At 42.5% G+C, this 26,540-nt stretch overlaps 1 protein-coding gene across 2 annotated transcripts in view; it reads right to left on the bottom strand.

Moving 5' to 3' along the window:
• Positions 1–26,540, bottom strand: part of BMF (Bcl2 modifying factor) — a 76,675-nt gene that overhangs the window by 35,384 nt on the left and 14,751 nt on the right. For both annotated transcript variants that reach the window (XM_033951929.1, XM_033951930.1), the window contains exons 2-3: positions 21,947–22,281; positions 14,606–14,766 (exon numbers count right to left, since the gene is read on the bottom strand). In XM_033951929.1, the coding sequence (XP_033807820.1) occupies positions 14,606–14,766; positions 21,947–22,281 (496 nt within the window). The remainder of the gene's footprint in view (positions 1–14,605; positions 14,767–21,946; positions 22,282–26,540) is intronic.

Genomic DNA, 26,540 nt, shown 5'->3' with positions numbered 1-26,540 from the left:
GAAACATGATCGTACTTTTTTGCATTATATATTAACTTTATTGCGGTGTTTTGAATTTGCTGTCAGGTCGTCCCCTCCTGTGTATGAGTAGTAGCCCATGGCTCCTTCATCGGGGCATCCTGTCGTCCGTGCCATCGACTGGTGGTTGACTGTCGGCTTTCCCCTATTTGTTAGTTTAAAGCCTTCTCGATGGCCTTCTTCATGTTGCCTGCCAAAACTCTTGCTCCTTCCTTGTTGAGGTGTAGTCCATCCTTTCAGTAGTACTTGCTTTTTCCCCAGAACGCCGTCCAGTTGCGCACGAAGTCAAAGCCTTCTTCTTCGCACCATCGTCTCATCCATGCGTTAATAGCTTGCAATTCCCCTTGTCTCTTTCCATCCGCTCTTGGTACTGGGAGGATCTTGGAGAAGGCCACCTTCACCTCCCTGATCTTCAGCTGTCTTCCAAGTAAGCGGAGCTGGCCCTTCATCTCTTCCAAGTTTCCAAGTTTATTAGGTATTTTTGATTTATCGCCTATTCAAAATTCAAGGCGATGTACAAATAAAATAGTTGGTAACACACTTACAATTATTAAATTAAACAAACAATTATCTAAAATACAAATAGCACATATTACATTACATTTAAAGGTAATTTAAATAGGTTAGAGTGAAACATAAGTTTCAAGTTTCAAGTTTATTATATTGTTTGATTAAACGCTTTTAAAATTTCAAAGCGTTTTACATAATTAAAATAAAGTGGACTTACTTATACAATTACTATTCATATAAACAAACTGGGAAACAAATTTAGACAAGAAGACAGCTGATAACAATGGGAAGGTGGGGAGGAAATACAATAATTATTTAAAGATTACATAAAAGGGAAACACATTGGGGAGATAAGGGGAAAAATAAGAGACCGAAAGGATGTCTAGAAAAATGAGAATTTGTAATCTGTCAATTAAAAGCTTCTTTAAAAAGAAGACATTTAAGGTTCTTTTTAAATATAAGGAAAAATTATTTAATGGTTACATTCAATAATACCTAACACTAGTTATCCCAGCAGCATATAAACTAATCCAAAAAACTTTTATATAATACTGCTTTAAACTGGAACCTACATATCACAACACAAAGCCCAGTATTATCCAAGAACTCAGGCCTCAGAAACGGAGCCTACGCTCAGTCGTGAATCACTGACTGGAAGGATCCGCGTAGTCAAACAGCCCCTGCTCCAATCATTGGCCAATAAATACGGCTTATTTGAAAAAATTTTTTAACATATTTTTTAAGCAATTTAAAACTTCTAACAGCAATTAAAGAAATGTCTTGCATATGTGGTAGCCAGGATTTGAAAAAAGGACTTATCTTAGAGTTCAGCTTATTTTGTCTGCCGTTTGTGTCTTATTTTGCCGACGCGGCCACGTTTCGCGGGAATTTTAACATCCGCTGCGTCAGGGCCATCCAGACACTCAAAATCACAGGCTCACTAAAAAGTAAAGACACAAAAAGTTAAAACATTCACACTATCATACCAACGCTAAACCCACTAACACTTACATACTCACAACCATTCCACCCGTCACAAATTTTCAAACCAAATCAAGATGGCGACAACCCCCAAATAAATAGCGTCAAAATGACGTCATGACGTCTAACGCCCCCATCATCCAATTGCAACAGTATAACCTACTTTAATAGAAATGTTGCCATTCATATGATCTATTCAAACCTTTTGGCCACAATGTATCCAGCCTGCTGATCCAGCGCTGTTCTCTTTGGGCCAAAAATCTCCTAAAATCCCCCCCTCTCCTGCCCGGGGTAACCACCTCCAATATTAGAGCCCGTAGGGATCCAAAATCATGATCTTTCTCCACGCAATGTTTTGCTAAAGGAGCCCCAAGTACCTTGTTTTTAACATTACTTTTATGCTCAGTTAAACGTGTGGTGAATTTTCGGGACGTTTGCCCAACATAAACTAACCTGCAAGGGCATAATACAACATAAACCACACCACAGGTCTTACAGTCAGATGTGTGTCTTAAAGTGTACTCCTTATTATCATTCGGATTACAAAACATATCCGTACACAACATAAGACTACACATCTGACACCTCCCACAAGCTCTGTGACCCATCCATACCAACTCCCGCTCAACATTAGGGGGCAAAGAGGGGCACAGAATTTCTTTCAGATTTCTGGTCCTACGATAGGCTATCCTCAAATCATAGTCCTTAAAGGTCCCAGAAGTCTTCAGGATCGCCCAGTGTTTTTTCAAAGATCTTACCATCTGATAACATTGACTCGAATAGGTAACAACACATGTCATCACCTTCTCCCCCCTTTGCTCACCTCTGGGAGCAAACAGAGCTTCCCTATTACAGTACAGAGCTCTCTTATAGGCTACAGATACCACTCTAGCAGGATAACCCCGAGCTAGGAACCTCTGTTTAAGGACCCCAGCCTGTTGCTTAAAATCTGATTTAGAGGAGCAAATCCTGCGTACACGCAAGAACTGTGAATAGGGCAAACTTTTTTTTAAAGAACTAGAATGGGCACTAGAGTAGTGAAGGGTGGAGTTACTATCAGTAGGCTTGGTAAATACTGTAGTATAGAAATCACCGTCCCTAATCTCCACTAACACATCCAAGAAAGAAATCTGATGCATACTGTACGCATGAGTAAAACGTACATTAGGATGACAAGTGTCAAGAAAAGCAAAAAATTGCTCCAGTTCAGTCTGACCCCCATTCCAGATTAAAAAGATATCGTCAATATATCTGGTCCAGAAGGCCACATACTTAAACAAACCACATCCATACACCCAGTCACATTCAAACCTGTCCATAAACAAGTTCGCAACAGCAGGAGCCATCGTGATCCCCATCGCAATACCCGATTTCTGATGAAAAAGCTGACTCTCAAACATGAAGAAACTCTCACACAACACTATTTCAGCTAAAGAGCAGATGAATTTCGTTGGAACTATCACATCCACTCTCTTATCTAAAGTGTCCTGAATAATTTGCAGAGCTTCCGTTTGGGGTATAATCGTATAAAGGGAACAAACGTCTATAGTGACTAGAATCGAATCAGCAGTAGGTTTTAACGCTTCCAATTTTCTAAGAAACTGAGTGGTGTCTTGAGTAAAGGCAGTGGTTTGGCACACAAATTTTTGAAGAAACTTATCTATATATATAGAAGAAGCTTCAAGTAGAGCACCTCGATTCGACACAATAGGTCTACCAGGAGGTGAGGTGGAGGACTTATGAATTGGACGATCTGGACGATCTGGACTTTAATCAAAAATGGATATCTATTCTGAATAAGTGTGCCCTGGATCTGATGGTCTTGATCATTGATCGGACCAAAACTACTATGGTGAAAATTAAGGAGGAAATAGAGGAGAAATTAAGAACTTTGAAGCAGAATTCTACCGAGATTGAATTCAAACAGTATCAAGAGGATTTGAAAGTGAAGGTGGATATTTTTAGAGCTGATGTTCAGAGAGATAAGTTTAAAAAATTCAAACGCGATGAGCAGGATTACCTTCAACATAAAGTATATGCATGGGTCAAACCATCGGACCCTGTGGATCATGGTGGAGGAAAGAGAGTAGCGTTTGAACATACATCTGAATCATCCAACTCCAATTCTAACTCAGACGAGGATTTTTTAGATCCAAAACCACGACCTCCTCGCCGAGGAAGGTGGCGGAGAGGATCCGCTCGAGGTCAGACTCAATATCCGTATCAGAATCAATCTCAATACCCATATCAGAACCAAGGGCATTATCAGAACCAGCGCCCGCAGACACGATCCCAACGGGGTCAACGTTTTCCATGAGAAGAACTCCTCTGGATATAAAAATTGTGAATTTATCTCAGCATGTAGTTACTCCTGATGAATACAGTCTTCTAGCAAAGGGTTTATCCTTTGTGCCTACTACTCCGATGGATGTCTTTCAAAAGAGGATTGATTTGGAGAAATTCTATCGAACTTTGAAATTGAAGTCCTTTTTTTCAACTGAAAGTGCTCCTGTGGATCTAGATATGAATTCTATGGTGACCCCTAAGTCAACTTGGGTCCCTCCAGGTCCAGTTGATCCATTGATTTTGGCATTTCATAAATTGGTTGAAACTGACATTTTGAAAAACAGCTCTAATGCTGTTGGAAGATCTTATCATAATATCAGTAAGGCTGAGAAGAATGCGATGAAATCTTTAATTTCTGATGAAAATTTGATTATCAGGAAAGCGGATAAGGGTGGAACGATTGTTCTCCTAAGTAAAGGTTTTTACTTGGAAGAGGCGTATAAACAACTGTATAGCTCAGACTATGATATTCTTTCAGATGATCCAACTGAACATTTGCAACATAAAATTAATATTCTAACTAAGAAAGCACTGGATGAGGGCTATCTGACCAGAAAAGAATTTAAGTTTTTGAATGTACGTCACCCTAAGATTCCTATTTTTTATTTACTCCCTAAAATTCATAAGTCCTCCACCTCACCTCCTGGTAGACCTATTGTGTCGAATCGAGGTGCTCTACTTGAAGCTTCTTCTATATATATAGATAAGTTTCTTCAAAAATTTGTGTGCCAAACCACTGCCTTTACTCAAGACACCACTCAGTTTCTTAGAAAATTGGAAGCGTTAAAACCTACTGCTGATTCGATTCTAGTCACTATAGACGTTTGTTCCCTTTATACGATTATACCCCAAACGGAAGCTCTGCAAATTATTCAGGACACTTTAGATAAGAGAGTGGATGTGATAGTTCCAACGAAATTCATCTGCTCTTTAGCTGAAATAGTGTTGTGTGAGAGTTTCTTCATGTTTGAGAGTCAGCTTTTTCATCAGAAATCGGGTATTGCGATGGGGATCACGATGGCTCCTGCTGTTGCGAACTTGTTTATGGACAGGTTTGAATGTGACTGGGTGTATGGATGTGGTTTGTTTAAGTATGTGGCCTTCTGGACCAGATATATTGACGATATCTTTTTAATCTGGAATGGGGGTCAGACTGAACTGGAGCAATTTTTTGCTTTTCTTGACACTTGTCATCCTAATGTACGTTTTACTCATGCGTACAGTATGCATCAGATTTCTTTCTTGGATGTGTTAGTGGAGATTAGGGACGGTGATTTCTATACTACAGTATTTACCAAGCCTACTGATAGTAACTCCACCCTTCACTACTCTAGTGCCCATTCTAGTTCTTTAAAAAAAAGTTTGCCCTATTCACAGTTCTTGCGTGTACGCAGGATTTGCTCCTCTAAATCAGATTTTAAGCAACAGGCTGGGGTCCTTAAACAGAGGTTCCTAGCTCGGGGTTATCCTGCTAGAGTGGTATCTGTAGCCTATAAGAGAGCTCTGTACTGTAATAGGGAAGCTCTGTTTGCTCCCAGAGGTGAGCAAAGGGGGGAGAAGGTGATGACATGTGTTGTTACCTATTCGAGTCAATGTTATCAGATGGTAAGATCTTTGAAAAAACACTGGGCGATCCTGAAGACTTCTGGGACCTTTAAGGACTATGATTTGAGGATAGCCTATCGTAGGACCAGAAATCTGAAAGAAATTCTGTGCCCCTCTTTGCCCCCTAATGTTGAGCGGGAGTTGGTATGGATGGGTCACAGAGCTTGTGGGAGGTGTCAGATGTGTAGTCTTATGTTGTGTACGGATATGTTTTGTAATCCGAATGATAATAAGGAGTACACTTTAAGACACACATCTGACTGTAAGACCTGTGGTGTGGTTTATGTTGTATTATGCCCTTGCAGGTTAGTTTATGTTGGGCAAACGTCCCGAAAATTCACCACACGTTTAACTGAGCATAAAAGTAATGTTAAAAACAAGGTACTTGGGGCTCCTTTAGCAAAACATTGCGTGGAGAAAGATCATGATTTTGGATCCCTACGGGCTCTAATATTGGAGGTGGTTACCCCGGGCAGGAGAGGGGGGGATTTTAGGAGATTTTTGGCCCAAAGAGAACAGCGCTGGATCAGCAGGCTGGATACATTGTGGCCAAAAGGTTTGAATAGATCATATGAATGGCAACATTTCTATTAAAGTAGGTTATACTGTTGCAATTGGATGATGGGGGCGTTAGACGTCATGACGTCATTTTGACGCTATTTATTTGGGGGTTGTCGCCATCTTGATTTGGTTTGAAAATTTGTGACGGGTGGAATGGTTGTGAGTATGTAAGTGTTAGTGGGTTTAGCGTTGGTATGATAGTGTGAATGTTTTAACTTTTTGTGTCTTTACTTTTTAGTGAGCCTGTGATTTTGAGTGTCTGGATGGCCCTGACGCAGCGGATGTTAAAATTCCCGCGAAACGTGGCCGCGTCGGCAAAATAAGACACAAACGGCAGACAAAATAAGCTGAACTCTAAGATAAGTCCTTTTTTCAAATCCTGGCTACCACATATGCAAGACATTTCTTTAATTGCTGTTAGAAGTTTTAAATTGCTTAAAAAATATGTTAAAAATTTTTTTCAAATAAGCCGTATTTATTGGCCAATGATTGGAGCAGGGGCTGTTTGACTACGCGGATCCTTCCAGTCAGTGATTCACGACTGAGCGTAGGCTCCGTTTCTGAGGCCTGAGTTCTTGGATAATACTGGGCTTTGTGTTGTGATATGTAGGTTCCAGTTTAAAGCAGTATTATATAAAAGTTTTTTGGATTACATTCAATAATACAAATCTCTTCCCTGTCATACTTCCGTCTGCTCACATCATTTGTTCCCACGTGGATGAGCACAGCAGTATCCTCTCCCCCTGTGCTGTCTATGATCCTGGAGATCCTGTTGGCCACGTCCTTCACTCTTGCTCCAGGCAGACAGGTGACGACTCTGTCCTCTCTTCCTCCTGCGGTGTGGCTGTCCACGTGACGTATAATGGTACAGAAGATGGGAAGGGGAACTAAGGAAATGGGTGAAAGGTGGGGCGGAGCAGGGGTGAGCCGTGAAAGGTGGGGCAGGGCTGGGGTAAGACTGGTAGGAAGTGGGAGTGGGGCGAGGGTCATGTTTTGTTGGGGGGGGGGTTACTTCACAAATATGGTAACTCTAAGATGAGCACATACCTATGCTCTAAGAATTGTTACAAATCCCACAGATAATGTGTGCAGTCTTTGTGCCATTTAGGCAATTTGAAAGCCACTTTGTAAGCTCCTTGGGGCAGAAAATTGCCATAACTTCTATATTTATTACTATTGCATTGCACTACATATCCAGTAGCACTATAAAAATTGTAAGTACACGGTTATCAAGCTATTGTACATGACAGGAGTGAGATAGTTTTAAGCTCAAATTGTAAGAAATGAAAGTCAATCCCATGTTGTGGTAATTTCCCTAAAACAAGATGACACTTTTCTCCTAATTAGCTTTTCTTCTTGCTTGAAATAAAATTCAATTTTCATGTTTCCAAACAGTTCTTAAATTTAAATGCAGAGGGGGCTTCAGAGTGGTTTTTTCTCTCCCTCTCTTGTTTTCATAATTGTAAATAGGAGTTTCAATTCTCTGTTTGGCCAGGATCAAAACAATTCTATGTCCACAGAGGAGTCTGTGAGGGAGGGGGCAGGGAATTAACCTCACCCCCTCCCATGTTACTCAGTTTCTCAATCTCAGCCAAAAACCACAGAAGGAGCCATCCTCAGTTTATGATTCAGATCTTATGTTTGATCTTAGCCAAGAAGAAAGGCTAAGAAAAGGTCTTCCTCGCTGTGGCCTTTTATTTTTTCCTCCTTGATGTTTTTCTCAAGTTCTGCTATCACTTTGCCTTTATTGCCTTGCCACTTGTTTGAATGTGTAGTATTAAATCCAGTTTTGCTTGTCCAGACATGCTTTGTTGTTAGCCCAGCTGGCTGAATCCAGGTTCTTATAGAATCTGATCTGGGATGTTACAAAGCAAGTCCATGACCAATATCTCCTGTTATTAAATCAGCTATGAAAATAAATTAATAGTTTAGTTGCTTTTATTCTTAGAAAAAAAAACAAACACAAAAAAACACTGCTGATTGCCCAAGACAGGAAGAGAGCTGCTTGTGGCCCTGGGAAAGTCCTGGCCCACTGATGCCCTTTTGCCTTTGGCAGCTGATTGGTTGTTGTCAAGGTGCTTGTCTCTTTCCACTTCCTGCTTACACAGATCACAAGGACTGGCAGGGTTTTCTGCTCTTCTTTTCAAAAACCTATGCAAAATGACTCAGTTGCTGTCAGACTTTGATAGGGGTAGGGGATCTGTAGTAATTGCTGAGCTATTTCTTTAACTAGAGCAGGGGTGCTCAACAGAATGTAGAAAGCCATTTGGATAGTCCTCTAAAAGAGACATGTCCAGGTAAATCCGGATGTCATAACCCTAGCTCACCTGCTTTTTCTGAAGATACAATTTTGCAAGAAAAGTTTCAGAGATCCCAAGTTACCCAGTTCCAGGCTAGAGATTTTGGGACAGTCCTGGCTTTCTGATCACCCCATCCTGGCGCACTATGAGTTTCAGAGCACTGATTTCAAGGGGCAAGATCAGGCACTATAAATCCCACACAGCTTGGGAGTATGAATTCAAAATTAGAACTTGCTGAAGAAAGTCTCCAGCCTGGGACTGGGTAACTTGGCATCTCTAAAGTTTGCAAGAAATTTTGAAAATGCAAGGTATGAATGAAAGTATGTATTCTACACTGACTAAAATGCACCCTTCCAAGAATGCCTCCTTTCGCTGGGACCCTTTTACCAACTTGTGGAAAGCACTAAGCTTATGTTAGGTGCCATCGACTCATGTTCGAGTCCTAGCAACTTGTTGAATTACAGATCTAAAAAGAAATTGGTTTTGTGCTAGTCCGGTGAGGTCCTCCAGGATCATCCCCATGGTTTTCAACATGTCTAGCCAATTGCATTTTGCCTTCTTCGCCTGGTTCCTTCGATCTTCCCAAACATGATGTCATTCTTCAGTTATCTCTCTCTTCTGACAGTGTGACCAAAATAATAAGACGGTCATAACTTCATCATTTGGGCTTTGAGTGACAGAGCCGGTTTGATCTCTTTCAGAATCAATTTGTTAGTTCTAAGCTTACCACAGCCTAAGGGCTAGATTCACTTACCTTCGATCTGTGTCCGTTTGCATGCAGGCCGACAAATTCACTAAAGGCCTTCATGCAAATGGGGGCAATCATTGGCACACACCCCCACCGACCGCATGAATCATTAGAGAGCGATCCTTGAGCACGCGCAGACCATCTTCCTTGCCTGTAGATGCTCTGCGCATGCTCTTTTTTTTTTTTTTTTGTGCAAGCCCGTGGTTTTAACCATTTTAAGCCTGCGGGTTAAAACTTCAGGCTTGCACTGCGGGGAAGGGCAGGAGAGATTCGGGGTGAGAGCAGGAGGTTGGGGGTGAGAACAGGAGATCGGGTCTGTAATGGGTTCCGGTGAGCCAAAGGATCCAGGGAGTAAAAGTGGCTGGCCCAGGTCCTCGCCATGTTGTGCTGTTTGGCGATCGTATCAATCGTTGCCTTTCAAACACATGCATTTCGCTTGTGGCTGTTGTTGGTTGGGATAGGCTTAATGTTGCCTGCTTCGGGTAAAAGCAGGGTTGTCTCATGGGTATGTGATATCCTAGGCAAACTTCAGCTGTTCACTCCCACCCCTCTCCTCACTTCCAGAAGCTGCTGTTCTAGACATCACCCCTCCCTGGTTCTTCTCCTTTACAATAGGTGCTAATATTTCAAAATGGGCGTGCTAAACATAACATAAATTATTCCGCTGTTCCTGAATATGGATCTAAAACTCGGTCAGTCCACTTTGCCTTTCTCTAGGGCCGGGCCAGCCCATCACTAAGCGGATCAGGTCTTTTGCCTAGGACAGATGCATGTAGAAATCATTTATCTCCGTTCGGGGTTGAGAGCAGAGAAGCAGGGCAGAGAACAGGGCGGCAGAAGACAGGGCAGTCGGAAAGGACTTGAGTGACTGGTGGCCTCAGCAGTCGCTTATTTTTGGATCGGTCAGCCCAGTCGGTGTCCTTCTTTTTTTTTTTTTTTAGTGAATCGCGTCCCTGCCTACTTTGCATGCACGGATTGTAATCGGATCGGTACACAGGTTAGTGAATCGGGTCAGAGGGAAATCAGAGGGGTCGCAAAACGATCAGTTTGCTTAGTGAATCTAGCCCTAAATGTGCTGAAGCTTCCTGCAATGCTTTTGACTGCATGTGTGCTACCGGCATGCTAAAATATATAAATATATTTTTCGCTTGGGGGGGAGGGGGGTTGCAGAGAGCAGACATGTCTAAGCTAATCAGCACAGTCAGATTACCACATGGCGATTAGCATGTGAGCCTTTACTGCTTACAAAACAGATGTTACAATGGGCTCACATACTAATCTTTTTTAATGGACACACACTAATGGCAAAATTAGCATGTAGCCATTAATACAAAAAAATAGGAAAATTGGTCATCTTATTGCAGTGGTCTTAGTGTACCCTCATGGTGTTTACTGCACACTAAGGCCACTTTTTACCACTGATTTGTAAAAGGGTATTGTGACTAAAAGAGGGAGCTGCTGGGCAATAGTAGCCAGATGTCACTGCCACTCACCAGGGACAAAGGGAATAGACTTCCTCCTTTTGCTTTCTCCACAGGGAATGAGTGGCTCCAGAATGGCCTAAAGGTGGATCAGAGGTACAGGATGAAAGGGAGCAAGCCAGGTGGTTCGGCCTCTTTTCTGTTCCTGTTCCCACCTGCATCCCTCTGGCCAGTGCTGGAAGAATCAGATTTCTGCAGTACAGAATGACACGGTGACAGCACCGTTCCCATCCCCATGTCATTCTTTTAAGGAGAGAAGGAAGAATCAGAGTATTAATGGGCATAACCACTGACCCTCAAGCCTTGCATTAAAGAATGCTGGCGTAGAAGAAATAACGTCAAGATAGACATGGGATGGTTTCCTGCAGAAACAGTGAAGAATTCTGTCACTGTATCATTCTCTACAGCTCAAGCCCCTAAGCATGTAAGCTATGGTGACCAGGCCAGAAGAGTCACCTTTCAACCTGGTTTTAAAAATCCAGCATTAACTTGCTACTTAGAAAAAGAAAGTAATCTACTGCTGTAGAAAAACTGCCTGAAAAGACGAGTCCTTTTAGGCAGCGCTGGAGAACGCAGCGCTTGCAGTCAGGTGCAATGCCCAGAGTTATGGGTAGTTCAGTCTGATGACTCAGAGACTAAATATAGAGAGCCATATAAACAGGGAGCCTGCCACAAACCAAACACAGTGGCATTTCTCCAACTCACACTCACGCTATCCCCCTCCTCCTCCTCCCTGCCTTTGTTTTCCTCTACTCTTTGCTCCCAACGCTGTCTGCACGTCTGCTGGCACAAGCTCTCTAAGCCGGATCTGGATTTTTACCTACTTTTTTTACAGAAGCCCCTTTCTGCTGCTGCCTCCATGCCAAATTGCAGACTTACACTGCTTAGCATACGGTGCTCCTATCAAAAACAATTTACAGACATTTGCCACCGATTTCTTATCAAAGGGTGATCTTGACCTGATGACAGTTTACTCTTAACAAAATGGAGCACAATAGGCAGCTCATTTTCTGTAATTGCATAAAAACTGCTTTCTTGGACCCAAACCACAGTCAACTTTCTTTTTGGCACATTGCATACATTACTGTGGGCACTAGCAGTGGAGACTGATGGTGCCAGCGTTATGAATACTCTTATTTACCAGTGAAGTTTGTCACTGTCCCAGTACGAGTTAAAGGGAGCGTTTGTGTCTCACTCAAAACAGACTCCTCAGCCTCACTAACTTTAGGGCCGATGCCCTTACAACAGGCTTTACCGAACAGCTGTTAGAAATCTCTGCCTGGTGTGTGCCGCCTAGCTAGGGCCCGTACACAAACGCCTGGATTTGTTGGCACGAACGTGAAAGGGTTAACAGCACACAGGACTGGCGCCGGCTCCGCAGCCGCCCGTCGCCTTTGTTTACTAACTGAGCACGTGACTCCTCCACTCGCACCCCCTCTCCCTCTCCGGGCTTAGGTCAGTGCCCCGGGGAGGAGCCGATGCTTTTTCTTCTCTTTCATTCTTGGACACGTTCTCCTGACAAAGGCATTGAAATGGCCACACTCCCACCAGCTGGAAGGAGTCAAATTTCTGCACAACCGGGTCTTCCAGCGCTTCCATTAAATACTCCCAAATGCAGCCAGTTTAACCCTTTGCTGTCAGTGAAGATTAACACGCAGCGAGACGAGACAAGGCACATTTGCTGCTTGTCCAGGACGGCTGGGGAGACGATGCCGCTTATTCGTCAATGTGACGCTGACTAATGGTTTCAGCTCTTGACCTTTCTGCAGGTCCAGAATGAATCATCCATAAATCAAAAATTCTGAGAAAAGCAGTAGGATGCGGCTAAGTGAAAAACCACACTGGAGAGCAAGGCACAGAACAAGTGCAAACTACAGCCCGAGCCCTAGTACTGTATTTCTGGGCTGTAAGTTCCACTCACACCTCTAGCAAAGCAGGAAATCAGTATGGCCTGCATAGGAGCAATTTCAAATACAAAGGGATCATACTAAAGTGCAATGAAGGGCTGCCTTACTTCACTAATAACTGCAAAGCTACTGTAGTAACTGCTGGGAGTGTTGGTAGTATCTGTCCATTCAGATGCAATTATCACAAACCAATAACAACATGAATGCACGTGAAGGGCAACGCTACAAAGTAGGCACTCCCATTTACATGTGCAAATGCTTAGAATAATTACATGTACACATAATCCCTTGCTATAAAGGGCACTCAAAATAATTTACATGCAACTTTAGGCGCATTATATAAAACTTGGGGGTTAATGCTGCCATGCTAATGCAGCTAACTGTTACTGTGACTGCACACTAGCTGCGTATGCTAATTTGTACTGTTATAACTGTGGTAGAAAGCTGGAACGCTCTTCCGGAGGCTGTTATCGGGGGAAACACCCTCCAGGGATTCAAGACAAAGTTAGACAAGTTCCTGCTGAACAAGAACGCTGCGCTGGTAGGGCTAGTCTCAGTTAGGGCGCTGGTCTTTGACCATGGACTGCTGGTCTGACCCAGCAGCGGCAATTCTTATCTTTTTTTTTTTTTTTTTTTTTTTAAGAATAGAAACGAGCTGCAGTTGTATAAAGAAATATTTCCCTGGAAGTGGAAATGTTTTGGGTTGAATGAAAGGGAACACTAGAGATATTTAGATATTGGAGCAGTGACTGAAAACCACGGTCCAAAACTCCTCTATCTGTACAGGTGACTTATTTTGTATTGCTGGCAGATTACAAATTGCACAGCACAGACTGTATATGGCCACAAAACACATTGCATTTTTGACGTCCTGCATGCCAGGTCCTCAGTTCTCACACCCCTTCACCTTTGCTACTGCTTCTGCCCACATCGCAAATATTAAGGACCTTGGGCAGGTTACAGTAGAGATGTGCAAAGGCAGTGGCACCCCCTCCCCTGCCCTCTTCTCCACCCCCGCTCCTTCCTGAACTCCCTGCCCTGCGCCCGCCCCCGTTCCCCATACCTTTTTAATTTTCCAGGCGCGAGCAACAGCACGAACTTGCTGTCCACGTCGTGTCTGCTATCCCTCTGATGTCACTTCCTAGGCGTGGGGCCCCAAAGTGATGTCAGAGAGGCGACGCCGAGGCGGGCAGCAAGTTTGTAATGCTGCTTGTGCAGGGAAAATTAAAGAGGTACAAGGGAAGGGGTGGGCGGAGAGTAGGGTGGGGACCTCCACCCTTACAAAGACCATGCCCAGGGCGGAGCACCCCCTCTCCCACACACACACATCCCCTCTTACTACGCCACTGCACAGGGACCAAATTTTTGGTTTTCAGTTTTTTGTCCTTTTTTCACAATTTTCAGACTTTTTGTTTCACATATTTGGGTTAATAAAAAAGTCATAAGTGTTAGAATTTTGAATGTAGGCAAATCAACTTTATGCAAGTTAATTCCTATATTAATCACACATTACACTGAGTTTGCGTACTTTAAAGCCATGACAACAAACTGAGGGGTGCAGTTATGACTTGTTATTTTACCACTAATTCATGCTCTTATAACACTGGTCCCATTTTATGCAATTAGATCTAGCTACTAATAACGGTAAATAACACATCTTAATGATGGCCCAACATTGATTGATAACTTCGCCACTGAATGTGCATTAACAAATACATATCCCTAGGATTCAGAGAAATATTGTATGGCTTAGCATTTTAAGCAAATGAGGAGGGAGCTTACTATAACTCACCCATGGTACATGAGCATTCGGTCAAGATTAATTTAAACAGATCTTTGGGCTTACAATTAATGACTGTACTGTTGAAACTATTACTGAACGAATCACAGCCATTATGGACATTGGCTGGTGAATAACCTTAGGACCTGATATACGAAAGGGTTTCTTTCCATTATAAGGAAAATGCATAGTTCATTCTAGCCCTTTGTTACTGCCCTTATGTAAGATAGTCCTAAGCTAGTTATGTGCATTGTTTTTAGAGAATTTAATAAAAGAGTTGAAATCCATAAAGTAGGTGGCTTCCAACAGCCCTCATGCTGTGATGCTGTTTATACAGACAATAAAATTGCTGTGCATTGGATGCCTACCCTCTGTAAGTGGAGCCTGTGAAACTGGTCTCCGATGCACTGAAGTTTGTGTGCAATCTGGGCTTCAGCACTCAGTTCCTGCTGTCCCTGCTGTGACTCCTCTTGAAGACGTGAATTCAGATCTGAACTGTCTGGGAAATGCAAACGATACCCAGCGTTCCCTGGAAAACATTGGAACAGGAAGCTTCATTCAGTTCCTCTGTCCAGTCTCAAAACAGCATATGGGCATGGTTTCTATTCATTAGCAATAACAATTGCCTAGGCCTGTCCTCAATTTTTCAACTCCCACACATTAAGATTAATCTTATCCTCATTTTGCTATCTTCCTAGTACTTCAACCTCAGATATAAAGCTTGGAATATCAATCACCCTGCCTGCTGCTACAGCACACATGATTTGGTACTGTGTCCTGTTGCTGGGTTTTTCAGGGGTACAGCAGAACAGTACACACAGTACAATGTGTTTTTGCATACAACTAAATCCAAGCAGAGGTCCAGTACCAGATGATGACACGTACTAATGTACTGTAAGATGAATGTTTTAAGGAAGCAAAGGAAATCAAAGCACACCTGAAGTAATACCAAGCAACTACAGTGCTACATGCAAGAGCACACTGTAATTGTATGAAGAGTGTGGTCCCAAGACAATTAGGGAGTTAATTTTATTAGGAGCTGCCCAGATTTAGGTAGCAAAAACATATGTAAATGCTGGAATTCATGCAGGCTTAACTATGGCTTTGCATCCCCTTCCCCTGCAACCATCTTTTTTTTGCAGTGCCATCCTCCTGCCTGTATGTTCTTTTGCCTCCACTGCTGTGCTGTTCTCCCTGTACAATGGCCAGCACCACTGTGAAAACAGGAAGTATCTGTTCTCTTGTTTAAACCTGAGCTGGTGCTGGTGGCCATGCAGAATAGAGAGAACAGTGGTGAGAGCAAAACCCATTTTGCTGATATGAAAGATGAGCCAGTGAGACAGGCATTTAGTACTCTGAGCTAGTACCACACTTGGCTCATGTCATAAGACAGGCCTGGCCTGTATTCTTTTCTTTTACATGCATACTACCTTCTGGATTTGGGGTGATGTGTACATTACACAGAGAGATTATAGAAGAGTATAATTCTTGTGCATTCTTTTAATAATCTAGATGCTAGCATATACAACAGCTCTATGGCTGGTGTTAAGTGATCATGCCTAAAATATAGGCACTTATTTGACCTTTTGTGCCAGTATTTTTTATAAAGGAACATAAGATAGCCTTATTAGGTCAGACCAATGGTCCATCAAGCCCAGTAGCTCATCCTCACAGAGGCCAATCTAGTACCTGACATCCATGCTACCGATGTAGGGCAAGTAGTGGCTTCCCCCATGTCTTTCTCAATAACAGACTATGGACTTTTCCTCCAGGAAATTGTCCAAACCTTTCTTAAAACCAGCTACGCTATCTGCTCTTACCACAACCTCTAGCAATGCATTCCAGAGTTTAACTATTCTTTGAGTGAAAAAATATCTCCTCCTATTGGTTTTAAAAGTATTTCCCTGTAACTTCATTGAGTGTCCCCTAGTCAGGAATTTGTAGACTTCAATCATATCTCCCCTCAGCCATCTCTTTTCCATATGAGAGGAGTTCCATCCCCTTTACCATCTTGGTCGCTCTTCTTTGAACCTTTTCTAGTGCCACTATATCTTTCTTGAGATAAGGAGACCAGAATTGAACGCAATACTCCAGATGAGGTCGCACCATGGAGCGATACAGGGGCAATATAACATTCTTAGTCTTGTTTACCATCCCTTTTTTAATAATTCCTAGCATCTTGTTTGCTTTATTGGCTACCACCGCACATTGGGCGGAAGGTTTCATCGTATTTACAATGATACCAAGATCTTTTTCTTGGGCACTAACCCCCAAGGTGGACGCTAGTATCCGGTAACTGTAATTCAGGTTATTCTTCCCAATGTGCATCACTTTGCATTTGTCCACATTAAATTTCATCTGCCACTTGGTTTCCTAAGGTCTACCTACAATTTTTCATAATCTGCATGCGTTTTAACAACTTTGAACAGTTTAGTGTCATCTGCAGATTTTATGACCTCACTCGTCGTTCCAATTTCCAGATCATTTATAAATAAATCAAATAGCAGTGGTCCCAGTACAGATCCCTGCGGCACTCCACTGTTTACTCTCCTCCATTGAGAAAAATAACCACTTAACCCTACCCTTTATTTCTATCTGATAACCAATTCCTAATCCATAACTGAACTTTGCCACCTATCCCATGACTCTTTAATTTTCATCAAAAGCTTTCTGAAAATCTAGATAACACTACATCAACCGGCTCACCTTTATCCACATGTTTATTCACACCATCAAAGAAGTCAAGCAAATTGGTGAGGCAAAATTTCCCTCGGCTGAACCCATGCTGACTCTGTCTCATTAAATCGTGTTTGTGTATGTGTTCCACAATTTTATTTTTTATAATTGTTTCCACCATTTTGCCTGGCTTACCAGTCTGTAATTTCCCGGATTTCCCCTGGTACCCTTTTTAAAAATTGGCATAACATTGGCCATCCTCCAATCTTCAGGTACTACAGACGATTTTAGCGACAGTTTACAGATCACTAACAGCAGGTCAGCAATTTCATGTTTGAGTTCTTTTAGTACCCTGAGATGTATACCATCTGATCTAGGTGATTTATCACTTTTTAACTTGTCAATTTGTCTTAGTACATCTTCCAGATTCACTATGATTTCTTTCAGTTCCTCCGCATCAGGTATCATCACCGTTGAAAACCATTTCCGGTTCAGGTAGATCTCTTACATCTTCCGTAAAGACCAAAGCAAATAATTCATTCAGTGTCTTCGCTATGGCCTTATCCTCCCTAAGCACCCCTTTTGCTCCTTGATCATCCAATGGTCCCATGGATTCCCTCACAAGTTTTCTGCAGAAAAAATTGTTGTGAGTTTTCGCCTCTTGGCAAGTTTCTCTTCATATTCTTTCTTAGCTTTCTTCATCAGTGTTTTGCATTTAACTTGCCAGTGCTTGTGTCTCTTCTTATTTTCTTCATTCGTATCCTTTTTCCATTCTTTAAAGGATGTTTTTTGGCTCTAATAGCCTCTTTCACTTCACCTTTTAACCATGCCGGCTCTCAATTCCTCTTCTATAACCCTCACTAATGTAATCTGGACTGACACCATCTGGTCAGATCACCTACTCGCTACCTTTCAATTCAATGGAGCAACCCACACTCCAACGCCCCTCCTAGACAGAGGAAGGATATCCCAATCACAACTTTCAGACCCTCCCTGATCCCCACAGAATTCTGGTCCCACTTTGCCTTACTACCCAACCTTGAAACTGGAAAGGACTTCAGCGCTAATTGGAACAAAGTCAGCAATCAAATCCTGGACAAAATCAAACCACTAAAAAAAGGGAAAAAGAGACGACATATCTCAGATGGATGGTATGATATGGAACTAACATCACTAAAACAAAAAGCACACCAACTGGAAAGAATCTGGAACAAAACAAAAAAAGAAAAGGACAAAGCAATTTGGAGGTCTAAAATCCATGAGGATAAAAGAATGTAAAAAAAAAAATGACACTTTCTACTCAAACAAAATAAGATCTCCGACATCCAATAGTAAAGTAACTACTATATTGAACCCTCCCTGCGTTAAACTCACAACATACAATGATATAGAGTGTCTAGAACAGTGGTTCCCAACCCTGTCCTGGAGGACCACCAGGCCAATCAGGTTTTCAGGATAGCCCTAATGAATATGCCTGGAGCAGATTTGCATGCCTCTCACTTCCATTATATGCAAATCTCTCTCATGCATATTCATTAGGGCTAGCCTGAAAACCCGATTGGCCTGGTGGTCCTCCAGGAAAAGGTTGGGAACCAGTGGTCTAGAACACAGGTATCAAAGTCGATCCTCGAGGGCCGCAATCCAGTCGGGTTTTCAGGATTTCCCCAATGAATATGCATGAGATCTCTTAGCGTACAATGAAAGCATATTCATTGGGGGAATCCTGAAAACCCGACTGGATTGCGGTCCTCGAGGACCGACTTTGACACCACTGGTCTAGAAGAACACAACTCCACAGCACATTCACACAGCAGAAAAAACCAAAAGACATGAAAAAGAAAGCGGAGAAAAAACCTCCCTTCTCCACTTTCTTTTCTTTTTCGTGTCTTTTGGTTTTTTCTGTTGTGTGAATGTGCTGTGGAATTGTGTTCTTCTAGACACTCTATATCAGGGGTCTCCAAAGTCCCTCCTTGAGGGCCAAATCCAGTCGGGTTTTCAGGATTTCCCCAATGAATATGCATGAGATGTATGTGCACGCACTGCTTTCAATGCATATTCACTGGGGAAATCCTGAAAACCCGACTGGATTCGGCCCTCAAGGAGGGACTTTGAAGACCCCTGCGCTATATCATTGTATGTTGTGAGTTTAATGCGGGGGGTTCAATATAGTAGTTACTTTAGAGCAGGAGTATCCAACCTGCAGACCAAAGGCCGTATGCGGCCCTGTGAAGTATTTTGTGCGGCTCCAGTCGAGGGCGATGCAGTATTTTCCTCTGCTGCCCCCGGGTGTTTACCGTCTTGCTGACTCCCTCCTTTGTCTTGCTGCAGCATTTGCGCGGCCCCCCCCCCCAAACATTTTTTTGAGCCAATGCGGCCCAGGGAAGCCAAAAGATTGGACACCCCTGCTTTAAAGTATGAGCTTTGAAGATTTAGTGATTTAACATACTCTCTCGTTTTGCTATGGTAATTGAAATCACCCATTGTTATACTGTTGTTATACAATTTGCCAGCTTTCCTAATCTCTGAAAACATTTCTTCATCTGTCTGCTCATTTTGGCCTGGGGGACGATAATATAATCCTACCTTTATATTCCTTCCCTTCACACATGGAATTTCTACCCATATAGCTTCCACACTGCTATCTATTTTATTTGATTCAATTCCCTCTTTAATATATAGCGCAAACCCCCCCACCCCCCTTCCAATTTGATCTACTCTATCCTTGCAATATAATTTGTACCCAGGTAATACAGTGTCCCATTGATTGTCCACCTTCGACCAGGTCTCGGGTGTGCATATTATATCTACCTCATCATTCAGTGCTATATACTCAAAACGCTCCTATTTTATTTTTTAGGCTTCTAGCATTTGTATACAGACACTCCAAATTGGTTTTTTTCCTTGTAACTACGGGCTGCTGAGAAAACCGGGAAAATCTGAGTCTTTCACACACTCCTGGCTTTCACCATTATTGAAACATCTCTACTGAGACTTCCTAAATATCCTGTTTCAAAGGTATCCTTCAAGGATACCTCACACCGAACCATCTACTCCTGGGTGACTGTCAGCTTTCCCCCACATCTCAGTTTAAAAGTTGCTCTATCTCCTTTTTAAACATTAGCACCAGCAGCCTGGTTCCATCCCAGTTAAGGTGGAATCCATCCTTTCGGAACAAGCTCCCCCTTTCCCAGAAGGTTGCCCAGTTCCTAACAAATCTAAATCTCTCATCCCTGAACCATCATTTCAACCACACATTCAGACTTCAGAGCTCTGCCTGCACATGGAACTAGGAGCATTTCTGAAAATGCTACCCTGGAAGATCTGGATTTCCGCTTTCTACCTAAGAGCCTAAGTTTAGCTTCCAGAACCTCTCTCCCACATTGTCTTATGTCATTGGTACCTACATGTACCAAGACAGCTGGCTCCTCTCTAGCACTATCTAAAATCCTATCTGACGCATGAGATCCGCCACCTTCGCACCAGACAGGAAAGTGACCAGGCGATCCTCACGCCCACCAGCAACCCAGCTATCTACATGCTTAATGATCCCTGTAGGACTCCTTTATGTACTTCTTTGTCTCCCTCAGCTCCTCCAAGTCTGCTACTCTAGCCTCAAGGGAACAAACTCATTCTCTGAGAGCTAGGAGCTCTTTACAGTGAGTACACACATATAACTTCTCACCAAACGGGAGAAAATCATACATGTGACAGTGCAAAAGGCTGGATAGCACCCCCTCTTACTGCTGGACTACAGTCTGCAACTTATTATTGAGCTAATTAATTAAATCTCATTAAGCTACTAGGAATATATCAAACTAGTACAGAGAGCCTTAAGATTATATTATATGCTTTATTTAGTGTTTGTTTCTTAGAGAGTCTTAGGGTTATATTTTATGCTTATTTAATGTTTGATTCTTAGCAGGTAATGAAATATAATAAGAATATGTAGTAAAGAGTTCTCCTGTTGTCCTAATTAGAATAATACCAGACTTTACAGTCTATGGCCCAGAAATATCAAAGAAGAGACAAGTTAATTTAATCATTTATTTTTTAATAGGTATAACTTATGGGCAGACTGGTGGACCATTTAGGTCTTTATCTGCTGTCATTTACTATGCTATTATAAATTAAGACTATAAGTAAAGAAATGAGGTAAGGGTGGGTGGGAGAGGGAGGGGCGGGAGGAAATGGAGACTAAACCAGACCTTGCTCTGCCTGCCAGATACTATCTCTAGCAGAAAGTTTAAGCTTACAAAACTGTAGAACTATAAAAGGCTATTATTCTATGGAGATTAGCTAATTAAAGTTTGCTCTTTTAAGTTCTAAACTATATATAAGGGAACCTACAATTTAGCTTTTCTCCCCAAACCTATCAAAGCTCAGAGCAAAATAATGTATACTTACCCAAAGATATGTCTTCTACTCTTCTCCTCTCAGAAAGAGAATGTTCTCTTCCCACTTTCTCTTCTCTCAGAAAAAAATGTAGATTCCAACTTTTCTTTACAGAACAAGCTTCTAAAAGGCATTTTTGGTGCTTAAAATTAGGTGCCCCTTTCCACATGTGCAGAATTACTCAAGCTTACTAAAATAAAGTCTATTGCCTACCTCTGGTTCCAATGGAAAACTTCCAGTACAACTCCAAGGTGCTGTCTACAATAAAGGCTACTTGGCCAACCCTAAAATATATATCTATATTGGAAAAAGGGCTGTAGGGTCAATACTAATGTAAAGCCTTAACCACTTCTTCAACCCCAGTGTAAAGAGAAGGTCAGCTATGGATGTATGCTCTGCCTTTCAGTCAAGGCAGTAAGGAACCAGGCCAGATTAGCAACGTTAAAGACAAAGCTCAGGCTGGTTAGTAAGAAAGCCAAGAAGCTTGTCTTGTGAAACAGAGCTCTCTCAGACATGTACTTCAATGACTTTACATACAAAGACAAACTCTGAGAACAAAGAATAATATAGATTGTATGTATACGGGATGTAAGAAAGAAAGACAAGATAGGTGGGACAACAAACTGATTTAGTAGCTTTACCGTAGAAGAGTCTGCGAGGTTCTTCAATTACCCCACAAGGCAACATGATGTCCTGACAGGATGAAGAGGGGCTCAGTGTCTGGGTTGCTTTATCTTCATGTTCTACATGTCGGATCCCTGGGCCACAGCAATGTGAGAGGGAAAACAACTGGAACCTGCCAAAGAAGCAGGTGCAGGGATGGCTCTGTGGGAACACAGCCGTGGGAGTCACTTTCTCAGATGGACCAGAGCAGACAAAGTCATCAGAGTGAAAAACCTCATCATCCAACTCTAGGCTTGAATAATCCTCCACTGAATATCCTTGATCCATTTCTTCTGCCTTAAAAGAATGTCTCCTAAGCAAAAAAGCAAAGGTTCACATAAGACTGGAAGAATAATAAGCCCCTGCTACAAACTCAAAGCTTGCAAATAACTGAATGTGATCATCTTGCACACTCATACTCCTTGCCTCTCAAGGAGCATGGGTTATTAAAGTAGTAAGATGACAGTTAAAAGGATTAGAAGATATTGTAAAGTAATGAGTTCAAGCATTGCTAAGTACTCAAATAACCAACTAGAATGAACAGTGAATCTGAAGTAGAGGTGTGGGATCATCAGGACACCTTTTTTAAAAAAATGATTGTGCAGTGAAACTGTCTTTCTGCATAGACTTCCTGTGGAAATTAAAGTTGTTTCATGAAACACCCTGAAAAGTGTATGTTCTACTGCATTGTCTCTCAACTTCTTCAAGCCAAGTACCCCTTAAGTCTAACAAATATCAACCGAGTACCCTTGCCCAAGCTCTGTCCCAGACCTACCCAAGCCCCGCCCCAGACCTGCCCAAGCTCCACCCCAGACCCCACCCCCCATAAGAACTGTAATGCAATTTCTTCCATTCATTTTCATATACACACAATATAATCTTATTGATAACATATAATGGTAACCACAAAATTAAAAAAACACAAAGCACACTGTACACAGAGAAAATGTTATCATTTATATTTGGGGGTTTTTTCAAAGAGGTCATGGCAGATGACTTTAAAATATGCAATTTATAAACACTTCCTATTTCATATACACCACTTACTGGTAATTCCAGATTTACCACAGAACCTCAGCGACACCACTCCAGGCTCAGACACTTCATTGCCTTAAGCTTGATGTGTCAGTTTGTCATCAGTTCTACTTATAAGTGGTTTCACTATTAGAATTCTATTCTTTTTTATTTTTTCTTCATTAACTTTTTAAATACTGTACTATAACCTCAGAAAAGTTTGATTGGCTTATCTTTGTGGTCTTTCAGATAGAGATCAGTAAGCCAACATTCTCTTAGCCTGTAAAAACTGACTGACCAGGAGGTTGAATTTAAGCTTATATGGGTGAAAACTCCTAAAGTGTAGTTTTTACAGGCTAAGAGAATGTCTTCCACATTATAAGATTTTAAAAGAGGAAGTGTATATAAATGGATCCCAATCTATAATATACAAGTGCTGGATGAACTCTAATTGATTTAAAATATGCAATATCACCTCAGGAACAGCTATAAAAAAATAGACAAATATAGTGCAAAATGTAGACAGCAGATATACATTCTCAAAATTGACACATGAAAATAAAATAATTTTCCCTACTTTTGATATCTGGTGATTTTATTAGTCTCTGGTTGCACTTCCTTCTGACTGTGCATCCGATACTTATTTCTTTCTGCCTCCCGCACGCTTCCTCTCCTCCAGACCTCATTCCCTTCCCCAACCAACATCTCTCTCTGTCCCTCCATGAGTCCAACTTTTCTTCCTCTCTCTTCCACCCCCGTTGGCAACATGTCTCCCTCTCTCTCTCTCACTGTCCATATGTCTTTCTCTCATTCCCTCTCTTGCTGCAAATGGAGTGGGGAAAGAGAGAGCGAGATACAGGTTGCATCTCTTCCATCCCCTCTACTGCCATATCCAACATTTCTCCCTCTCATATCCCTTGGAACATATGCAGCATCTTTCACCACTGCCCCCCCCTGCCCAACATTTCTTTCTATCACCCCTCTCCAGCACATGCCACATATCTCTCTCTCCATTCCCTCCACCATTATGTCCAACATTCCTCACCCTTGCATCCCTTTCAATCTGTCCCACTGTTCCCCTCTCCATGACCATATCCAACATTTCTCCCTCATCCTTTTTTCCCCATGTATCTCTACCTTACTCGTCCCTCTATGCTCAACAATTTTCCTTTCTTCCTTTTCCCATGTGCACCATCTCCCTCTCACTCACACACTCATGCCCAATAATTCTCCCTTTCTATTCCCTCCCTCCCTTCTGTGTCCCAAGTTCATGCCCCTCCCTTCCTCCATCCACATCCATCTTTTCCCCTCTTCCTCTCCCCTTCCAGCCATGTGCATCTCCTCTCTTTATTTCTTTCCATTCCACTTTATCCATGTGCATATCTTCCCTTTCTCTTTAGTTCCCCTTCTCTCCCTGTACATTTCCTCCTCTTTCTTCTCTTCCTCTCCATCCCATAAGTATATCCCTTCTCCTCCATCCATGGCCAGCATTTCTCCACACCCAGCCAGTCAGCCAGCCTTACCAACTCTCTCCATTTCCCCCACATCCCTCAGTTCAACATTGCTCCCTCTCTTCTCCCCCCCCTCGGTAAGTCCAGCGTTTCTCCTCCTCTAACCTTCCTACTGTTGCCCTACCACTGCCTGACCCAGAATCTGGAGTCCACACAGGGCATGGCACTAATGCTAACATAAATGAAGAGTCTTCATGTCCACTCACTCAGGAAGGCCCTGTTGTCTCCACCCACTCAGATACGTTTGCATCAGAGGTACTAACAGGGCCTCACGAGTGGATAGACTCAAAGGCTCTGCATCAGTTAAGCTAGCGCCAGTGCCGGGCCTTGTATAGACTCCGGACTCCTTGACAGGCTGCGGGAGGATGGAAGAAGACGGAGGGCTCTTCGTTGCTGGAGTTAGCTTGGTGTTGCCCGGACTGTGGGGCCACCCCAGCTGACCTGGAAGGCTTCCCTCTGACATCAGTTCTGACATCAGAGGAAGCCTTCCAGGTCAGCTTCGGCTTGAGGTGGGCATGCCGCTGGAGGAAGGGGGTAGGAGACCTGCGCCATGTACCCACCACAAGCAGCTTGCGTACCCGTACCGCATGTTGAGAAACACTGTTCTACTGAATAGGCCTTGAGAGGCTGCAGCCACTTTTCTACATTGCAGTTGACAGGTGTATGATATCTTGTAGCCCTGCAAAATAATAATGGTAGATCCAATGTCAGGGCAAATCTTTGCTTTGGTGTAAGTTCAATGGCAAATGTACTGTACAACAGCATGTTTAAATTCATCCTAGTTTCAGATTCTTTCATGAGATATTTACTTTTTCAAACAGGAATGACAGAAACAAGTTACAGAAGCCCCTTTTAAACTAGAAGTCGGGAATTCCAACATGTCTACAAGAACAAAGTTAGCAACCTTCTTGAATGCAATAAAACTGAAGCAGGAAAACAGGGCAGCTGATGCCTGTCTCTCCAAAATGGAAACGTGCTGGATTTGGTACAGTATGATTTAGTGATGTGAAGTGGCCTGATACCTTCCAGTGGCAGCAGGAGACACTGAGATGAAGTCTGTCTTGGACACATACCACAAGATAGCAACACGAGAGCTGGACAAGAAAGGCCTGAGATATTCTGTCCCAGAGCCTGTATTTATTCCTTGTTGTAAGGCCCACACAAGAAAAGTAAAAACACTGAACTGGGATAAAGGAGGATGACTCACTAAAAGGGCTCCAAATGATATTCCACCACACCCTGCAGCACTGTCTCCTCATACAGCTGTATCTCTACATGTAAATGAGGAAGTGAAATTTAGGTTGTGTTCCATACTGGCTTCCCTCCTAGTTACTAGTAGTAAGTACTGCTCTGTCCCTGTACTTGCTGTACCTCTCTCCATCCCACACTCCTCTCAGTGCTTTGCTTCCTGTGCTTGCTCCCCCACCCACTTCTCTAAATGTTTTTCTGAACTCTCCTCAGTAGCTCATACCTTGATACTGTGATTGTCATGCCTCACCTATTCTGTTGGTACTTCTCACCCTCTCCTTATCTTAGTACCTCTTTCTCATTACTTTCCTTTGTGCCTCTCTTCATTCTTATCCCTTTGTTCTCTCTCTCCTTTGAGTAACTTTTACACACACACACCCAGCTTGCTCTTTGCCTCTTTTCCTTCCTCATCCTCTTCACAGTACCTCTTGAATCTTTCTCAGGCCTTTTCCACTGCATGCCTACTTTACTCCTTCTCTTGGTAGTTGTCTCCCTTCTTTGTGACTCCATCCCTCAGTTTATTTTCAGTTCCCCAACCTACCTCCTCTTGACTACACTCTTCTTTCTCAAAGAAGGTCTCCTCTAATTGTCTACGATGCTAATGCAGAAAGCAACAGTGGGCTTAGCCATAGAATTACCAAGGGTTGTATGCGCCAAGCAATGCAGAAAGGATTTATGCACGGGTGTTAATTTGCACAGAAGATATAGCCACATGTTGCATTAAAACGTATGCTACTGAACTGAGTTAGGTATTCCATGCAATGCAGGGAGTATCCCACCCACTTTTGATACATGCACA

Source organism: Geotrypetes seraphini, chromosome 7 (assembly GCF_902459505.1).
Source record: "Geotrypetes seraphini chromosome 7, aGeoSer1.1, whole genome shotgun sequence".
In the NCBI taxonomy this organism is placed as follows: domain Eukaryota; kingdom Metazoa; phylum Chordata; class Amphibia; order Gymnophiona; family Dermophiidae; genus Geotrypetes; species Geotrypetes seraphini.
Note: the sequence above shows the minus strand (reverse complement) of the source record. Positions and strands in the feature narration are given on the sequence as shown.